Source organism: Mytilus edulis, chromosome 7 (genome assembly GCF_963676685.1).
Source record: "Mytilus edulis chromosome 7, xbMytEdul2.2, whole genome shotgun sequence".
Classification (NCBI taxonomy): domain Eukaryota; kingdom Metazoa; phylum Mollusca; class Bivalvia; order Mytilida; family Mytilidae; genus Mytilus; species Mytilus edulis.
The window spans coordinates 63976362-63989461 of record NC_092350.1 but is presented as its reverse complement, the minus strand read 5'-3'; the positions used below and the strand labels follow the sequence as shown (position 1 = coordinate 63989461).

The 13100-nt window shown below is 33.3% G+C and overlaps 1 protein-coding gene across 1 annotated transcript; it reads left to right on the top strand.

The window, feature by feature from the left end:
- Positions 1–298: 298 nt before the first annotated feature.
- Positions 299–12046, top strand: LOC139483570 (sulfotransferase 1C4-like). Its single transcript, XM_071267579.1, has 6 exons — positions 299–424; positions 4532–4742; positions 4898–5224; positions 8901–9001; positions 9629–9791; positions 11909–12046. The coding sequence occupies exons 2-6, from the start codon at positions 4550–4552 to the stop codon at positions 12037–12039; spliced, it is 915 nt and encodes a 304-aa protein (XP_071123680.1). The 5' UTR covers positions 299–424; positions 4532–4549; the 3' UTR covers positions 12040–12046.
- The last annotated feature ends 1054 nt before the right edge of the window (positions 12047–13100 follow it).

Sequence of the window (13100 nt, the reverse complement as noted above, 5' to 3'; positions counted from 1 at the left end):
TTTAAATGAAAAAATATTGCATTTCAATGAAGAAATATACCAATTAAATATAAAATATTGCATTTGAATGAAAAATATCGATTTTTTGCAACCAATACCATGCCATAGAAAAAAAGACATAGAATTTAATAATGATTTTATTTTCTTTGTTCGTCATGTCTTATATTAACGTTGTTTTTGACGAGAAAATACAGTAGGGTCAAGATTGGGAAGGTTAAATATCAGAACGTCCTGTGTAAATACAAGATAAAATACCCGAATCATACTATAATTGACCTTTTTACATGTGTGAGATAACACTATAACACATAAAAAGAGAGTTGTAAGTTAAAAAAAAGAACACGTATTATAACCACTGACGTCTACTTAGCTTGGATTAAAAACAATTGTGCTGACTTCAAATCAGTTTAAAAGTAATTGCAAGGTAAGTCTTATAACTTTGCTTCACACAATAGATTAAATGTGAAGAGAGATAAAGCATACCCTAAAATAATCACACACAGAAATGATTTTTTTTTTGGAAACAATAAAATAAAGATTGTCATCAAATTAAGGTTTGAAATTCTGTATAAATGTATATTATCATATCTTTGTTTGTCTTTCGACATTATATACTATTGGTTAGTTGCTTAACTATTGAGAACTATTGTCGCAAACAGTAATCAAATAGCACGTGCCTGAGTGTGTATAATGTCATACTATGTTAGACAGAAGACCTCAATATATATGTATAGTTTTATAATATAGTAGGAAGCATTTAAGCAACTTTGATGTTACTTTGTCCATTTCGATAGAAAATTAAGTAGTAAGGAAGCAATGTTATTTTCCGACATCGCGCTTATATATCGTTTGCTTGCTTGCAAATGTCGTTTTACGCGGAAACTCTTTTGTATTGAACATGTTATAATTAAAGAATGCAATGTCGGCCAAGATGTTATAATGCCGACATATCAGATTGCTCTAGATATACTTTGTAGGTATAATTGCAAAGTAAAATTATCGACAAGTATTTTTATTTTAAGAAATCTTAATGCAAAATATGATACTGTTTATGATGTCTTCTTCTATGTTCTATAATTCTGACAATTTCATATTGTTTTTGTATAGTTTATACACTTTTTTATGAAACGGACAACGCCTAAACTGTGACCATACCTTGTATTAAAAATGCCATAAGTATATATACAAATAATGATGTGGGAAAGTCGATAAAATGCATTGGATCAATTGATAATAACCATGTGTATCCTTGCATCCTTATGTGAGGGGGGGCAAGGGGGGTCCCAATAACAGCAAAACAGCAAATTGATTTGGCTCATAACAGATAACAAGGAATTAAAATGGACAAAAACAGATAACAGTAAATGAAATATTAAAATAATTCGGTCTTTGACAAATCAGTATTTCTTATTACGGATATAATCCTTTGTAATGCATTCCATTTTTTATGACTATGTTTTTAGTATTAATTTATGTATCTAGAATGTGTTTAAATAAATTACTACTCAATATATTATAATATTTTTATACGCTCGTTTACGGAACGTATTATGGTATACTGTTGTCCGTCTGTTGTCAACATGTCGGACATTAACTCAAAAACTCTTTAACCATTTGCATTAAACTTTGGGAAATTGGTTATATCTATTGACGTGAGCTCCCTTTTTTTTTTTTTTTTTTTTTTTTTTTATAAATTTTAGATTTTTTAAGGTTCTGGGTAATGGTTTTTTTTTCTCAATAAAATTGGTGTTTTTTTTCAGTTTTCTGATAATATCTCAAAAATGCTTTCACAAAGCAAGGAATTTTGGTGAATTGTTTATATCTATTAACATGAGGTAACTTTCAATTTTTATAAATTTTAGATTTTACGTTTCCGAGTTAACGGGTTTTATTAATCAAAAAGGGGTGATTTTCCAGCTTTCAGATATTAACACAAAAATGTTTTCAGCAGTTCTCATGAAACGTTGGTGTATTGTTTATATATATTGACTGAAGCTCCCTTTGTTGCTAATCAAAAAAGTGACCTAAAAGAGTTTGAATATTCTGACTTTTTCTAAATGACCATTTAAAGAGGTGTGTGAATTTTTCTTAATTAAATTTTGAGGCAAAGTGGTATATAGGGTAGAAAAATCAAAAGCACCAATTATAAGCATGCAACATATCAAGTACTCCGAACGAATTTTTACACTCTAAAAGCAATTTATTCCACTATTTTCAAAGGCCTTATTTGAACAATTTTTTATCAGCTGAGGTTTTTGATTGTACCAAGTGTACTATTAAGTAGAATACATAGTTTAGTAGGGAAACAATGGCTTGAAACGAAATAAATCTTTGTTTGTAATGAGTTATGTGCAGCTTCGGACCCAAGTACATGGTTGGAAATTTCACTGTACAATGCATTTGGTTCTGCTTTGAAAAGAATCACAGAGCTGAGTCTATGTACCATATTATATAAAAGGTTAAGTGGTTGTTAGGACCTAGTCCTTAATATGACAAAAAGGAAAACATATGGCCAGGAATATCTGACAAGGATCTCCAAGGAACATTATTCTCATACAAAAAATTAAGATAATTCTAAATACACATTCATAAAAAAAATGGAATTTATTACAAAGGATAATCATAAGATATACTTGAATTGTCCTGGACCTCACTTCTGTGATGGGTATATGTTAATGGAATCCTTCTCTGAATACGGGACAAACATATTAGTAATGGTAAACCCCAATGGCCAATGATCTTCAATTTATACCGAATATTGACTGTCAAAAAAAATGCTAACATTCCAATTTTCAATAACAGTTAACAGCAAATACATTATCACAATAACAGATATCAAAAAAACTAAAAGCCCAATAACAGCTAACAAAGAATAAGACAATAACAGCTAACAGCAAATATATTTTCAAAATAACAGATAACAAAGAATTAAATTGCCCCATAACAGCATAACAGTTAAACCCCTTGCCCCCCCTCTTATGTGGCTAATGACCTATTAATATTTTAGGACATAGTTTAGTTACAATATACTAACCTTACATAACCTACCATTTGATAACGTGACCTATGAATGTGATAATAAGTCATACTAAAATACACTGTATGTCAACATCTAGAACGTAATATTTCATAGTAATCCTTTTATTTGTATGTAAATAAGTTTACAGTTGGTTTTCATTTTGACATTGTTGGCTTAGTCTGGACACGAGTTGAGGTTTGTGAACACACGGATTCTTTATTTTCCTGCCCTGTCTCTTTAAATCTTACAGACGCTATCGTTGTTTTTTTCGGTTCTAATATATAGCACCATTATAATATTATATTCTTATTTTCTGGTATGGTATTGTTCAAGTTTCAAGAATTGTAACACCAATTTGTACGTGTGGAACTGGATCTGCTTTTCATATACCATATATTACCATGATCTGATATCCCCCCGTTTTATGTATAGTTAATGTTGATCAATGTTCTGTATTATGTACTGCTGTTTGTCCTTTTCTTTCTAAGCCGTGGCCTTTTCAGTTTATTACCGACGCTTTAGTTTGAAAGACCTTTGTTATCAGTAAATTAAAAGCTAACTAAATATTACTAGTATGTTATATACATATATATATATTCATGGATCTACAATCTGTCGATACCTGTAACTTGGCATTGCACAATGTCATGTTTTTCTCTGGCTGTTTATGACGTCTTTACACTAAATCAATTGGATGTTGGATGTGTACGGATTGATTGTTTAGTCTTAGATGCATGATTTTTTATTAGTTGTTAGTGGCTTTGAACTAGCTGTCAGATAACTGCGAGTACTCTCAGATCTGTTCATTGCGTCTTTTTGTGTCGGGATGTATAAGTACCCGGCCACGTCTACTTGTATTTTTGTCCATCTGATGAGTTAAGCCTTTTTCAACTGATTTTTATAGTTCGTTCTTATGTTGTACTGTTATATCACTGTCCCAGGTTAGGGGGAGGGTTGGGATCCCGCTAACATATGTTTAACCCTGCCACATTATTTATGTATGTGCCTGTCCCAAGTCAGGAGCCTGTAATTCAGTGGTTGTCGTTTGTTTATGTGTTACATATTTGTTTTTCGTTCATTTGTTACATAAATAAGGCCGTTAGTTTTCTCGTTTGAATTGTTTTACATTGTCTTATCGGGGCCTATTATAGCTGACTATGCGGTATGGGCTTTGCTCATTGTTGAAGGCCGTACGGTAACCTATAGTTGTTTTAAATGTCTGTGTCATTTTGGTCTTATGTGGATAGATGTCTCATTGGCAATCATACCACATCTTCTTTTTTATACTTTAGTGTCCTTCACATTTTTGTCCTGCAAGTCTAGGCAGACGGCACGAAGTTACGAATTTTACACAAACTAGCTTGACACCGCGAACAATCTAATTACGTAACATAATGTTTTTCGTAATAGACTCAACAGTTACATGTATCTTCTCGAGCCCCGTAGATATATAACAAGTATTATTCATAAAAAAAAATCATTCGAAAGTAATTAATTTGAATTTGATTGCAGAGTTATATTACTTAAAATATGGCATTGGATTTGGAAAAAATTAAGAAAATTAGAGAGAGTTTAAAACCTGTTCCCTTACCGGAGCATGATGGAGTTGGTTATCCATCTTTCCTTCCATTCAGAGAGAAAGGAGCCGAACAAGCTTTAAAAGATATCACTAATTTCCAGTCAAGAGATACAGACATTATGATATGCACGTATGCAAAGTCAGGTATTTATCTTTAACATTAAACAAACACGAATGATGAAAATTAAGCTCGAGTCATATGAGTTAATATTCATGTATTATATTCGGACTCGACGCGCATTGTTGTCCAGTTTAATAAACATGCATGCATTTAACGTTTTTGATATCCATTTTCCCAGGAACACATTGGATAAACGAAATCACCAGTATGTTAATCCGAAAAACAGCAGAACTCGATAATATAAACAAAGCTACGACGATGCTGGAAACCATTTCCGACTTTTCTGTCACGGATGACCTTCCATCGCCTAGACTACTCAACACTCATTGTCAGTTCAGGTATCTTCCGAAGGGACACATCGAACATAGGGGCAAGATAATACACATGATTAGAAACCCGAAAGACACATGCGCATCGTATTATCACCATTCGAGGAAAGACAATATATTTCTTAGCTTCTTTGGAACTTGGAATGAGTTTTTCGACTTGTGGATGTCGGCAAAATGTAAGTTATTGATACATTAATAAAAAGAATAAAAATTGTATTTGCGAATGTGTTAGCTATTATTATAGTAAACTGATCGAAATCTATGTAGACAGTGGTTAATTCTTGGTATCTCGGCTTTACCCCCCCCCCCCCCCCCCCCCAAAAAAAAAAACAAAAAGTGGCTGTTATGGGGACAGATGCAACGAAGTGATATAAATCAAAGCGCTGTAAGCGCTGAAGGCAGTTAACCAAAAACCAAGGCAACCGTAATTATGAAAACTGGCAATGTTGCCTCAACATTAAACATTCAAATATAGTACATTCATGTTTATCTAATGATTTATTTATTAAGGCAAATAATTTATATGTTATCAAGGTTTCAAAAGCAATGCATATATCAATGTATATTTTTTATGGTGAGTCTGCAGTGGTACAATGATTGCAGTTGTTCTACTTGGTAATTAACTTTGGTTTTATTTGACTGCTAGAAGTTCAAGTTGACTTAGTATGAACATGTAATTGTATGAATGGACTGGTTTCCCTGGAAAGAAAACTGAGTTTGTGTTCTATAGTACAAAAGTTATGAGAAACGAATCAGACAAATGTTCACTACAACAGGAATCAAAGGTGAGGTCTGGCTGACCTGCCCATAGTAAATGTAAATGATTTGTTATTTTGTCCCATACATATGAATATATATCATTTAGGGGTTTGGGATCTCAACGGTTTTCAAGTTCTCGGTTCTCTTTTGGGAAAAACTTTGGTTGCTTGTATAGAGAATCACTGAAGCGAGACTGGAGCGGGCCCCCTCTTAGGTCAGTCAGCGGGCCCCCACTTATGAAAATTTCTGGATCCGCCACTTGGGGTAGGGTGACCCTAGGGACTTCCCCTACATTTCATTTCATTTGTTATATTGTCCCATACAGGAATATATATATATATTGTTTTGGTGTGGGGATCTCATTGGTTTCCAAGTTCTCAAACAGGAGGGTAGGGTGACCCCAGGGACTCCACCTATATTTCATTTAATTAGTTATAATTTGGGCCATACATGAATATATATATTGTTTTGGTGTGGGGATCTCAACCATTTCCAAGTTCTCAAACAGGAGGGTTGTGGTGATCACAGGGACTTCCCCTATATTTTATTTGATTTGTTATATTGTCCCATACATGAGTATATATGGTTTAGGGGAAAGGATCTTGACCATTTCCAAGTTCTCAAACAGGAGGGTGTACAGTGACCTCAGGGACTCCCCCTATCTTTCATTTGAATTGTTATATTGTCCCGTACATGAATATATGGTTAAGGGGTGGCGATCTCAACGGGTTTCAAATTCTCAAACAGGAGGGGGTGGGGTGCCCCAAGGGACTCCCCCTATATTTCATCTGATTTGTTATATTGTCCCATACATGAATATATATATAGGTTTAGGGGTGGGGATCTGGACCATTTTTGAATTCTAAAACAGGAAGGGTGCGGTGACCCCTAGCGACTCTTCCTATATTTCATTTGATTTTTCATATTGTCACAAACATGAATATATATGGTTGCACCCCCTTAAATTTGCAAAGCATGGGTTGTTCTCAGCTTAATAAAGAATATTCCGATAATTTTACCTCAAATTTTTTTTATCCTCGCTCTGCTCGGCGAAAATTTAAGTTTGCGCCCCTCCTAACCTAAAATCCTGGATCTGCCCCTCATATGGTTTAGGGGTGGGGAGCTCGACCCTTCCCAAGTTATCAAACAGGATGGGGTAGAGTGGCCCAAAGAATGCCACCTATATATCATATGATTTACTTACATTTAGGCAGGGGCGGATCCAGCCATTTTAAAAGGGGGGGGGGGGGTCCTAACCCAGGACAAAGGGGGGGGGGGGTTCCAATTACATGTCCCCATTCAAATGCATTGATCGTCCAAAAAAAAGGGGGTTCCAACCCCCGGAACCCCCCCCCCCCCCCCTCTGGATCCGCGCCTGATTTAGGTATATATAATATAGTTGCATTATTTGTGAAAATAAAGAAAGAAACTTTCAGCTACTTTGATTGACCCTTCAAAACTGAGAAAAACAAATAACCCTTCGAAATTGCAGTAATATGTTTATACTTTAAAAGCATCTCACATGCATTATCATCATTTATCACTGATAAAGAAAATTTAGACAGTGACCATGAACATGTATATTGTTAGATATACTGTTCCCAGCTGTCTTTAAATTAAAATTTGTCAAAAAGTAATTTTGAGTTTCTGTATAAAATATTCTTCTGCTTTTTCTTTCTTTTACATACATCTTTTAGTTTACAATTCTAGTATTTATATTCATTTACCATGCATACATTTATTTTTTTTCACCTGCTTTGATTTATTTAGTAATTGATCTCCAAACCCGGAATTATCCTTATCCGCTTCCGGAATCGGATCCGATATTGTAAAATTTTGTCTTCACGGCCGCCATTGTTATGTGTTTACAATGTTGTTTTTGTCAATCAGATACGATTTTACCCGAATTTATACAATATTTGTCGGCGATTTTCTGTATAAAGCTAGCGGTTGAACAAAATGAACATCGCTGTCATAAATAATAATGATAAAAATAAGTTTTTAGCTCGTTTAATTGGAGACTTTGGCGAACATAATGAAAAGGTTTGCAAAGTAATTTCTTATTTTCTTTCAAGTGGAAGGTGACTACGTCGGGCGTAGCTAGAAACCAACCATCCTAGTCGAAATTCCGCTTGCAAAAGTGGAAGGTAGCGGACCTCAGACCACCGATAATTTGCACACCTGCCTCCAAATTTAAAATCTACGAAAATTTCTTTTTCTAATTTGAAATTGCCGCCAACAGCATGAGCAGTTGAACTTATTATATAATAGACTACTGACGTAGTTGTACTACGTATTGATGACAAACAATATCCCTACGACTTTTGCCATTTGGGAAATCTAAACTACTTGTCTTAAGAGATTTTCGACGATTAAATATTTCAGACAATTGTTCTTTGACATCTTAGCTAAAAGCACAAGTCATAATGAACTACACAAGGATACTTAATAAGCACTACTTCCTATGTGTAACTTCAAAACTTTTGGATAAATCGACGATCATTTAAGGTTTTTCTGGTCATATTTTTTGTAATCCAGAATAAAAAGTATTAAAAAAGTGTTCAATTAGTTATATATAACATAGTAGCGAGCTAGATAATAACAATGGCAAGTATTTCAGCATTTATTGGATAGAACACAAATCTAGGGTGCTCGCATAATGCAGCTTAACTGCATAAAAACTAATAAACAAAGATATTATTGAAAATGGAAACGGAGAAGGTGTTAAATAGAGAACAACCAAACCAAAGAGCGGAAAACAACCCAAGGCCACCAATTAGTCTTCATGTGACCCCTTAACAACACTATATATTAGTTCAGCAAAAATGGAAGTCACTGACAGACGAAATTCCGCGAAATTAATTAACAAAAAAAAATACAAGACTAATAAAAGGCAGGAGGTTCCTGATGTCGCTTGTGTGCATGTTCATGCAGTCGACGTACCACTCGCAAAATTTCAAAACTCTTTGTTTCATTACTTGCACAAATGAATTGCGAATTCGCAGGCATTTTCTATTACAAATAATTATGTGTAGGTGGATACTGTGCATAATAAGTGCATTTTTATTGACTTATACAATTGGATATTTGTAGGTGCATATGGATCATGGTACACTTATGAAAAGGGTATTGAACAAGCAGAGAAAGACTATCCTGGCATGATATTCACTTGCTCTTATGAGGAAATGAAAAAGGTTTGTGATTGTATATTTTATAATAAAAAAAAATGAATATAAATTAATCTCCAACCAAATATAACGGTTACCTTAGTTTGTATTCTTGGTTTATGCTTAATCACATACAAGACGTCGACAAATGATTATGTTACCTGTATCTTCACTCAGTTAAAATTGTTTTTTTTTATGAAAGCACGATTGTTTGCTGTTCATTATTTCAGATGACAGTAGTGAAAACAATATATTCTTATACTTTATCTCTCGCTCCGCCAAAATTTAACTGTGTGTTTCATTGTGTTTCATTATTGTAATTCATTGCTATACATGTAACAAGATTTTCAAAATGAGGTACGCGTAATAAGACGGCTCTTTTTATGTTTACAATATATTGTTATGTATTAAGAACTCTTTGAGCTGGATATGAATTCTAAAAAAAAAAAATAACATGCTGTTTGTCATGTTTTATTTTTTATGCATAAACTGATATCTGGCTAAGTAAATGCACACACTGATATATATCCAATTCTATATACATACATGCAGTCATTTTAAAGTACACTTAAAATATATATGTGCATGTGAGCTTGTAACGGGTTGTGTTTCTCACTTTAATGGTTATCTATTTTTTTTTAATGGATAATAAAGGATCCCAAAACAGAAATTAGGAAGCTAGCCGACTTCCTAGAAGTACAATGCACAGATAAACTTATAGAAGACATTGCAAAAGCAACATCATTTGAGAACATGAAAGAAAATAAGATTGATTTTTCAAAAGCTGTGGACGGGATAACACACATATATAGAAAAGGTAACTTTAATACTCCTTTTTATTTTAAAGGAAACTTAAATATATTTGTCAAAAATATGCCAGATACGTAATCTTCGATTGGCGCTTGCCAACTTTGAAACAGCGGTGACGTTTCTTCGCTAAATTTACATAAGACAGAGGTTCGGAGAAAAGAATACATGTACATTGTCACTATTTTGGAGTATGCACAAGGCTGTTTTGCTCCAATTCTAAATAATCTGTATTTTTTATTATAATTGTTTAATAAATGAAAAATTTTTGGAAATTTAGTAATCAATCTTACAAGCACCAACTTGAAGGTATTTCTGTGCATTAAATTTAATATCGTTGCTGACATTTCTTTTAAAAGTAACATGTTCCCGTTATGTTATGCACGCAAAATCATGAAGTCAATATGACACGAATTTAGATCTTCTTTTATAACATTAAACATTTCATTAATAAAAGCTCATTTAAGTTGTGTTTGTGCTAGACATGCAAATATAGAAAAAATAACAGTACATGTAATTCTAGTGTTATATGTCTATTCCTATCAATATTGAAGTTAAAAAATCAGAAAAGGCTTACATCATAAAGGATGAAAAATAATTCAAAATTAAGAAAATGGACGAAAAGAAAAATCAACATCACCATGACAAAGCACAATTAACGACAAAACGAAAAACAGCAAACTACAAAGCATTACATGGAAAACTAAATACTCCGCAACTTGAACCCAACAAACTACAAACGAGAAGGATAATATCTTTTGATTTGAGCAGATAAGTAACTCGAATAATTCAAGCCCTTACCGTCTCCGATTGTCTCCACCTTTCGAGGAATGTAGTGATCGATAGGGAGTGTAATTAATATAACGACTGGATTATTCGGGTTAGCAGATAAGCAGATCTTTTTTTAGATTTACTCGAATTAATACATTGCGTTCAATATAAAGCTATCTATTTTGATATCACATTAAATAGTTATCCTGATATGTATGTAATATTTTCCACATGTTCCACTGTTAGTTTAACATCTCTAAGCCATTCCTCTGGGTTTCTAATGATTATTTTGAACGAACTTCACAATAATAATAAACTGCAGTTTCATGTGCTAGATAAGCCGTGTTGGTTCACTGAAAATATGTAGAATTTAGTTGTAAGCAATTAATAATCAAAACGGAGATTTGCCGAGCGTTTTTCTTGTTTCATAGCGAGAATATACGAAATTCCTATTTTTTTACAATGTACGATTAATATATAATTTATCCTGTAATCTAACATTTAAGTAATGATTGTACATGTACTATTTGTTCTGGCTATGAAGAAATAACATTAAGAAATTGGTGCACCTTGAATAACCCACAAAGCCACATTGTTTAGGTTATGTTATGACAGTCAGTTCTATTCATTAAATTCTAAATTCTATATTTAACGGTATCATCTTGGCAAAGTGTTGATGACGTCACGGACATATGACAAAATTATGTCTATTAGTGAGGCCCCTCATGGGGGGTCCTAGTAATCACATAATCATCATTTTTTTGCCAATATAATCACAAAATCATTAAATATTTGCTTATCTTTAGTAATCAAATAATCATAAACTAAAAATACAGTCCTAGGTAATCAAATAATCATGAAATATTTGGCTTAATAATCAAATAATCATATAAAAAACGGCCAAGTAATCACATAATCAAAAACCCCATGAGGGCCCTCATTAGTTAGAGAAACACTGGAAGACACTGGACGTTAATCAACCAAAAGTCAATCAATCTATGAACTAATAGACAAAAAACTTCAAGCCAATCAGAATACGTGTAACATTAAAATTCCATTTTTATAAGAAATAAACGTACGATGATAATAGAAGTTTTTTGCTTTCCAAACCATCGGATAAGAACAACAAGAATTGAACGCCGACCGAAACGACGACCCAGAATTAATCGTTAACAAAAAAAAAAAGATTTTGACTGCTAATGTATTCTGAATAGGTGCTAGGTACCTTAAGACTTTCTTCATATACTACACTAAAAAGAATGGTGATGTTATCCTTTAAAAAAAAATCCACTTTACTTATGTTCATTAATCAAAGTTATATTTTATGAAAATACGTTCATTATCACTATGTTTCAGGAATAGTAGGAGACTGGAAAAACCACTTCACTGTAGCACAAAATGAACAATTTGATGCCCAATATGTTGAAGAGTTTCAAGACTGTTCATACAAATCTATGTTTGATTTAGAATTATGTACAATAAAGTAATAATGTATCAGAATTTCAATTTTCTACGCCAGACGCGGGTTTCGTGTAGTAGATGATTTTTTGTTATTAGTTGTTAGTGGCTTTGAACTAGCTGCCAGTAACTGCAAGTACTTACTCTTAGATCTGTACCTAATATCTTTTTGTTGTTAGAGTGTACAAGTACTCGGCCACGTCCACTCCGTATTTTTGTTAGATACACTTCTTGTACATGTATCCATCTGATGAGTTAAGCCTTTTTCAACGGATTGATTGTCATAATTCGTTCTTATGTTGTCCTTTTGAACCACTTTCCCAGTTAAGGGGGAATCCGCTTATATGTTTACCACCTCTTCCCACACACACACACACATTATATATATGTGTGCCTTTCTCATGACCTTGTAATTCAGTGGTTGTCGTTTGTTATTGTTGACTATGCGGTATGGGATTAACTTCTCCATGTTGAAGGCCGTACGTTAACCTATAGTTTTTAATTTCTGTGTCATTTTGTATTGTTGACTATGCGGTATGGGATTAACTCCTCATTGTTGAAGGCCGTACGTTAACCTATAGTTGTTAATTTCTTTGTCATTTGGTCTCTTGTGAAGAGTCGTTTCATTGGTAATCACTCCACAGTCATCTTTTTTTTTTCTATAATCATCAGTGAAAATAACATTTTTGTTTTAAGTCAAAAAGGTCAAATAAACCACAAAGCTCATTGAGTACACTACATTTGTGAATGTTAGTGTTAAATAAAGAATTCTTCATCCATGTTGGCGCCAGTTATATCACGTGCTGTTCGGTGTGAGCTAAGGGTCCATGTTGAGGCCGTACTTTCACACATAAATGTTTACTTTTAAACATTGTGACTTGCATGGGGATTTGTCTCATTAAGACTCATATCACATCTTCTTAATTATATCATGTTTATTAACATATCTTGACACTTATATTTAATTTGTTAATTGTTCTTTTTTTCTTTTATTTCTAAGATTTTCAAGTTATAGTTATAAACGCAGAATCGACTAGTCGGCATTTTAGGAACTTAGATCTTAGTGTACTTCCACCTTCAATGCCTTATA